The sequence below is a fragment of the Diaphorina citri genome, unplaced genomic scaffold (assembly GCF_000475195.1).
Source record: "Diaphorina citri unplaced genomic scaffold, Diaci psyllid genome assembly version 1.1 scaffold111, whole genome shotgun sequence".
Lineage (NCBI taxonomy): Eukaryota > Metazoa > Arthropoda > Insecta > Hemiptera > Psyllidae > Diaphorina > Diaphorina citri.
Window position 1 is genome coordinate 55,779 of NW_007377548.1, and position 7,591 is coordinate 63,369.

At 38.4% G+C, this 7,591-nt stretch overlaps 2 protein-coding genes across 2 annotated transcripts in view; both read left to right on the forward strand.

Moving 5' to 3' along the window:
- Positions 1-1,357: 1,357 nt before the first annotated feature.
- Positions 1,358-4,491, forward strand: LOC103524655. The gene is made up of 4 exons (XM_026820007.1): positions 1,358-1,376; positions 1,778-2,115; positions 3,521-3,705; positions 4,242-4,491. Exons 1-4 carry the CDS (start codon positions 1,358-1,360, stop codon positions 4,489-4,491), a joined length of 792 nt encoding a protein of 263 aa, XP_026675808.1.
- Positions 4,492-4,531: 40 nt separating this feature from the next.
- Positions 4,532-7,591, forward strand: part of LOC103524656 — a 6,036-nt gene continuing 2,976 nt past the window's right edge. Inside the window, exon 1 of the mRNA XM_026820008.1 lies at positions 4,532-4,562. Within this exon, the coding sequence (XP_026675809.1) occupies positions 4,532-4,562 (31 nt within the window). The remainder of the gene's footprint in view (positions 4,563-7,591) is intronic.

Here is a 7,591-nt window from a genome sequence, read left to right on the forward strand (position 1 = left end):
TGAAGAAAATTATCCAAGATTCGGAATCGCGGTTTTTAATCTCTTCTGTACTTAGAGTGGCCCTAACGCATCTCTCTCTCTCTCTTCTTTCCACTCTTTCTCTCTCTCCCTCGCTCCTTTTCTCTCTCCTCTTCTCTCCTTCCCTTCTCCCCTCGTCTCAGTCTCTCCCTCCCTCTCCTCCTCCCTTTACCTATATTCCCCTGTCTCCCTCGTGGTAAAACTTAGTCGTTAAACAATCTTTTCGGATTATTTATTATTTTTGACGATCTTTACGAAAAAAATACATTTGGACAGTTTTATTTTTCATGAGAATCATCAATTATCCAAGATTCGGAATCGCGGTTTTTAATCTCTTCTATACTTAGAGTGGCCCTAACGCATCTCTCTCTCTCTCCTCTTCTTTCCACTCTCTCTTTCTCTCTCTCTCCTCTCCTTCTCTCTATCCTTTCCTCGCCTCTTCTCTCCTTCCCTTCTCCCCTCGCCTCAGTCTCTCCCTCTACTCCTCCCTTTACCTATATTCCCCTGTCTCCCTCGTGGTAAGTCTTAGTCGTTAAACACTCCAAAAACCATCGTGTGTAATTGACTCGGGAGATAAATCAAAACATGAATATTACTGTACCAGATTCATCTAATTGAAATAGCATTACTCAATGCAAAACATATGCACGGGGGTTGAGCTCAATTACCATTATACCCAGGGTCAGAGACTGAAATAACGACTTGAAAGTACGGAGGCACCTTGAATCTCAAACCTCATTGACTATACAGCGAGAATTAGTCAATTGTAGGTAATTGAAATGGAAAATAATAAATAAAGCAAATGATTTTGTCTGTTCAAGCAGTAGAAATATTTAATTAACGTAGAAACTGGAAAGGAAACCGATATTGAAAAGGAAATAATAGGAATCACACTAGATTTATCTCGGCTGAAGATGAAGTCATTTTGCCTACCCAAGGTTAAATCTGTTCATAGGATTCGCTTGGCTGCAGTCGAACCTCGTTAGAATTAAAATAATTGCTTGTTTCTGATTCGAATGCTTTGATGAAACGTGGATTTGTCTCTGGAATCATTCTGAGAAACGGATGCATCTTTGTCTGCCAAACATAAAGAAAAGAAGTAATATCTAAATCGTGAACTAGCTGATTGGAGAACTAAGTAAAATCTTAGTAATGAACTACCTAATTATGTACTTTCGAGTCAGCTGAAATTCAAAATGTTATGAGAAACGGATGCATCTTTGTCTGCCAAACATAAAGAAAAGAAGTAATATCTAAATCGTGAACTAGCTGATTGGAGAACTAAGTAAACTAAGTAAAACTACCTAATTATGTACTTTCGAGTCAGCTAAAATTCAAAATGTTGAAGCGTCAGAAGCGTTCATTTCATTTCCAACAGTACTAAATTGATTCTTAAAAGTAAATTTCTTTTACATACATATTTACAAAGTTATAGCATAGGGATTCGTAGAAGCCTAACCCATCCTTTAGGGCTGTTTGCCCCTAAAAGTAAATTTCTTTTACATACATATTTACAAAGTTATAGCATAGGGATTCGTAGAAGCCTAACCCACCTTTAGGGCTGTTTGCCCATAAACCTAATTCTCGGAGTGGACTTTTTGTGTATGGAGTTAAGCTCCGAGCATAGGGAAGTATCGTTTTCGGTCATAATTTCCAATATCGAGTTTTTTGGCGGATAGGTACCTATATCCTTTTCGAGGTCCCCTGGGTTTATCTTAATCCTGATTTGAACCATCTAAAAATCCCTCTTTCATTCCAGGCAACCCGATCACCTCCTGGAAAGAGATCATGAAACTCGGCCGTGCCTTCTGCAACCTAGAATACCTAGTTCTCGCCGACAGCCCCCTCTGTTCGCTCGATCCCTTCTACTCTCCACCATCTTCTCCCGATGTGTCCACAACCAGTGCTTCCTACGTGCGCTCCGAAAGTGAATCTGAATCTTCGGAAGTACAATCCCAGTCCGCGCATGCGTCGTTCCGATTTCTCAAGTTTCTCAATTTGAATAATACCCTGCTGGATGCGTGGGATGATATAGAACGCCTGTCCCGGTTTCCTGCCCTAAAGTGGTTGCGAATTATCGGATGTCCCCTGTTTGAGGTGAGTGGATAAATCTAATTTTTAATGTAAGCAAGGTTGTCAGCTCCCATGGCGTAGTGGTCACTGGGCTCGCCTTGCACGTTGGAGACCCGATTCCCGGCGGGGTCAAAAAATGTCTATCATGCAAATGATCGATCCCGTGACTGGCTGTTGCGGAGTCCACTCAGCCTCGCGAGGAAAATGAGTAGCTATGTATAATATAAATGCGCATAGCGATTGGTGCCAGTATGGTAGGTAAACATTGGATGGTAGGATTATTGAGATATTGGGAAAATCCTACAATGCTGCAGTTAGCACCAAAGTTGTGATATAATAACACAACAAGCTGGGTCCGTCCCTCCGGGAATTTTTCAGCCCGTAGTTTATTCAATCGTGATTAGAGAAAATCAGTACCTAATACCTATGTACCTACCTAATTTGTTTATTATTCAGTTTATTATCATTCTTGATTTGATTTTTTGATTTTACTTTCATGTAATGATTTAAAATCAAGACTAGAGCCCGTTCTCCCTTTATTCCCAATATAAGGCTCAAGTCACCCATCCATTTATTGGCCTTGCTCGGCGTAGCTTAACATAGGTAACGCTAAAACCGGTCTTAAATGATCGACTGAAGTGTTACCTAAAACTTTCTCGCTTTGAGTTCATAGGTCATCGCGACAAATTTCGAGATCAGAGCTCATTTGTGAGAGAAAATGTGAATAAAATCCCCCAAAAACCAGTTTTTTTGGTTTCTTGGCTTTATGGTTTTCTGGACAAAATTTGCACCACCACTTTCGTGTTCCTGGTAAAAAGACCTTTAATTTGATATATACCTAGGTCGACCAGGTTTGGATAAGTCCTTCTATGGGAACAGACAGACAGACCGACGACAGAACCGACAGACAGACAGACGACACCGAACGCGAATACAATAGTCCGTCCACTTATACCTCGTTTATTACTATTATGAATCGAAGTAATAGAAGGAAGGACGGAACTAAAAAACGCATGTTATTTAGGTACTAATAAATGGTTGAATAGCTGTTAGCCATCATTGAAAACGATTAGCCACATGGCGAATTATAATTGATGCCAAATAAATGGTACACTTCCTCATTACTACGAGATTGATAAACTATGATTGTAATACATACTTGATTAGAGATAATGCCAGCCTATCAACCTAACAATATGATTAGAATGCATCGTCTGCGTACTGTAAGCGCTAGTCGAGGCTTCGATTCCAACTGCGTCAGCACGTATTGCTACCTCGATGGGATAATGTTCTGTTCCTCGTGAACGGCTGGGCTTTCTCCCTATCCTGTCTTCCTTCTATCTTCGATTCGGGACGATAAGACCATAGCAGTTTACAGTCCCTCTGTCAACTCTCAAAAAAAAAAAGAAACAATGGATTTGAATTTCAGTTGGCCCCGAGAGTACACGGAACACGAAAGGCGGACAGTTGCTGGATCGCGCGTCCTACCCAACGTGACACCATTGAATGGAGGAGGCACCATATCGCAACACTGGAGAGGAGAGGATGGCACGCAACGGGGGCTTTTCATTCGATACTATATGGACAGGGCGGAGGAGTGATAGACCGCGAGAGGTAAGATCCACCAAATGAAACTTAAAAAAAATTTTCCTTTAAAAAAAAATAAATGAACTGGTTTGTATTAAAAAAAGCCAATTTCTTACATTAAATAATTCCTCTAAGCGCCTTAGCTTTTAGGGACAAACAGTCCTAAAAGTTGGGTCAAGCTTCTACAAATTTAGGTTGATCTCTTACAGTCCAAGCTCCAAAACATAAAATTTAATTAAGTGTTAGAGGGAAGGACAAAATGGGGATAATCATTTTGTGACAAGCATTTAATTAAGTATGGTATAACACATAAAAGATCGGAGAAAAAAAGCAAGAGTCCCATAAATGAACCTTGAAATACAGTGGCCGAACGGTATATTAGTGCGAATAGGCTTTCACGCCGCGCGCGAGGTGTCCGCGGGCTTCGATTTTCGCCAGAGTCAAAGTTTTTTCGGCTCTGTTGGCTTGGAATACGAGGTGTGCACTCCGCTTTCGTTCATTGTTATTTGTATTTAGAGTACAAAGTGATGAAATTATACTTATTCTCACTGTCCGTTTTCCAGATATTTGGATCTCCTGTCAGTTCACGGTAAACTGGATCCCCTTGTCAACATAGACCTTGAAACCCGAGGGCGCCACGTTAAAGTGACCAATCAGCATGCCGGCAACCTACATCTACAAAACGAAACATCGATGTATACAAAACCGTTCAGGGATTGGAAACAAAAACTGGAAGCTTTCTCAAAATCCCCGGTGTCCAAAATGCGACTGTTCTACTGTGACCAGGAGACATTCTGGGACCTGAGGAAATGAAGTACCCTGGTAAACACTGCTACAGTTAAATATTAGCACAATGGTGATGAAATCATTGTTGACTCCAAACTGTAAGATTAGTTTATATACAAGGGTTTCGTTAGCTTTATACGAAGCTAGTCGGTTTACTCTATGAAGAGCCTAATGGTGGGTGTGTGTGCCAATTCCTCAAAGGATATTTTTTGTTGGTCAAGAGGAACCTACTATTAATTATCAAGGGACCATTGAACCTAAGGTATGGGGCGCAACAATTCAGAGAGAAAAAGGAGTCAAGTGGTCAGATTGATTACTGATTGATTTTTTTTTTTAATGAGGGAGTGACTTTGTTTCCCGAGGAGAGAGAGATGGAAAGAGAGAGGGAGAGCATAAAAGGAGTTCTTTTTTTCCACAGGCCGCGGTTCAATTAGATGCGTATTCATTACGATTCATTTATACCTACCTTATACCTACATGCGTATTCATTTATACCTACCTCGGTGGTGTAGTGGTCAAGGCGCTTACCTGGTAAACAGGAGGGCGTGGGTTCAATCCCAGCCGAGGTATGGAAATTTATCCTCAATATAATTTGAGAATTTGACGACAATAATAGTAGTAGCCTACTGCTGGAGTAAAGGGACTTTTCAGTTCTATGCGAGCAGTATAAACAAGCACTATTGAATTTGACCACAATAATAGTACTAGCCTACTGCTGGAGTAAAGGGACTTTTCAGTCCTATGCGAGCAGTATAAATAAGCACTATTATGATTATTACGACGTCAAAGGACTTTTAATTATATTACGTTCGAATTTTTCATTACCAGAAATGTTGAAAAAATTCGGAATCAATCTAACCACATACATAGAGATTATTACATTACTTAAGCCAATTAATAGTCGCTTGAGCTTGTACTTGAACCACTGCGCTTATTTTAATATCCTCTGTTATGTACTTTTAGCTCTAGTCTAATCAGATTCTAATATTATTCTTTAGAATTGTTTTAAAAATTATCAATCTATGGCCTTTAGCATTATTAGACTGAGTATTTTGGTCAGTACAAAGTACGAGAACCTAATTTTGAGTTTGAAAGTATGAATTCTCAGTGTTCTAAACTTCCTGAATAGGGCTCAAACGCAGCCAACAGTTAGGACTCTTTTTCATAATAAGTTCGTATTGTTTTCAATTCTAGGTGTGGAAATCAAGTTTAAAGGCTTTTGAAGATTTACTCGTGGGTATTTAGTTACACAAATTACCTACCTATAATGATATTTGAAAGCGATTGTCTTATGGGTATTTAGTTACATATATTTGAAAGCGATAGTCTTGGGAAGGAACGTGGTTGCAATAAAAGAGTACCTATTGCTTGAAATTGCCACCTTGAGGCCGGTTTAAGCTTAGGTATTACGACCATTGGTCGGGTCATACAAGTACGTTTTATTGCGATCACGGGCCTCGATTTGCTGAGATAAAATTTTCACATGAAAAATGAATAAAATAAATAACAATAAAATAAAAGTTGGAATTATATTTAATAGTGACGTGTTATGTTAGGTGTAATTTCCGTGTTCAGTATTTTTCAAGTTAGTTGAGTCATTTTTTTAGAGATTTAATTTATACTTTTATCTTATGTTTACTTACCCTTTCAAATTATTTTTTCCGTTCATGATTTGTGGTGTTGGTAGTTTAACTTCAGTGGGTGATAAAAAGAGAATACAGAAATAATTAAAGTGTTGCACTTTTTTTTCAAATCAAAGCGGCATACCTACTTCAGTTTACAAAGTATACATCTTTAAAAGTTTAAATTCGTTACGTTAAAGTTTCGAGAAATAATTTTTTCATAGTAAATTCTACTGTGGTTAAATTTCAAACACCAGTCATTTATGTATAGTTTACCAACTCATTAGAAATTTAGCGTGATTGAAATAAGTCATTACCTCCTCATTTTGCAATAGAAAGAGAAGAGATTTTTTATTTATTTATACCTGTTTTGAAGATTTCATTTCTTTGTACATAAAATATTCAAGTGTACCTCTTTATTTTAAAGCATTTCTTTTGCTTTCTGGACCAAGGATTTTTGAAAAAAAAAAAACCGTGGTTCGTATTTTTCTACAATGTCCGCACTATTTATTCTCTCTAAGGACGAGAGAATAGTAGTGCTAGGTACCTACCTATAATAATGGAGTATGTTATTTCACACACCACAAGAAAAGGATTAAAATAAGGAACCAGTCTTACGAATTACAATATATTTACCCAACATAAAATATTATTATAATCAGTAGAATTATTTTTTGATTTGTCCAACCATCTAGATTTTTACTTCATGTACTTTTGTTTTTTGTTTATTTGTAATTTTGTGGTTGTTTTCGTGATATTTGTATTTTTCCCCCTTGTAGGTATACTAGAATAAGTCAATCAATAAAATAAAACTATCAAATAATAATTTAAGTCATTTGAAAACGATTGTAAAGTGTCTTTCATTATTGTCATAGGACGTATAGCTTAGTCTGGCTGGGTGACTTTAAGCAAGGAGTATACCAGCCTGAATTTCCCTTGCTAAAAAAAGCAATGGTTGAGTGCGAAGGGCATCCACTTGTGAAATTTCTAGCCAAAACCAAATGTCCAATGTCCGCCCACCGCCCGGGCCAATCTCCAGTTAGGGCTGAATGAGAGGCTGGCGAAAAACGCCGACCTCGTCTGTACACGGGAAAAGGCGAAGAAAGAAGCAAAAAGTATTATCGCCCTGTATTTAGGTATGCAATATGCAACGATCTCAAAATTCAATGGATTCGTCCATGAAGATCTCTTCCAAAAATATGGGTCAAGGTCAACTGGTTTTCAAAAGGTCATTGAACTTTGATCAAAATTTTGGTTGTTTGGGATCAAGGAGGTTAGCAAGCAAGAGATAGTACATTTTTGTCTTGCCGTTATCTTGCCGGCCATTTTCATAAGCGAGAAGGCGCTAACTTCACATTTGTTAAAATGAGACAGCACTAACATCACAGAAGTCGTTTATGTTTATTTGTTTATCTCAGTGTGACCAGATCGGGGATTTTGACCCTAGATTTAGGGACTTTTGAAGGTCTCTTGAGACTTTTTTGAGCATCTAGGGTCTAGGGACT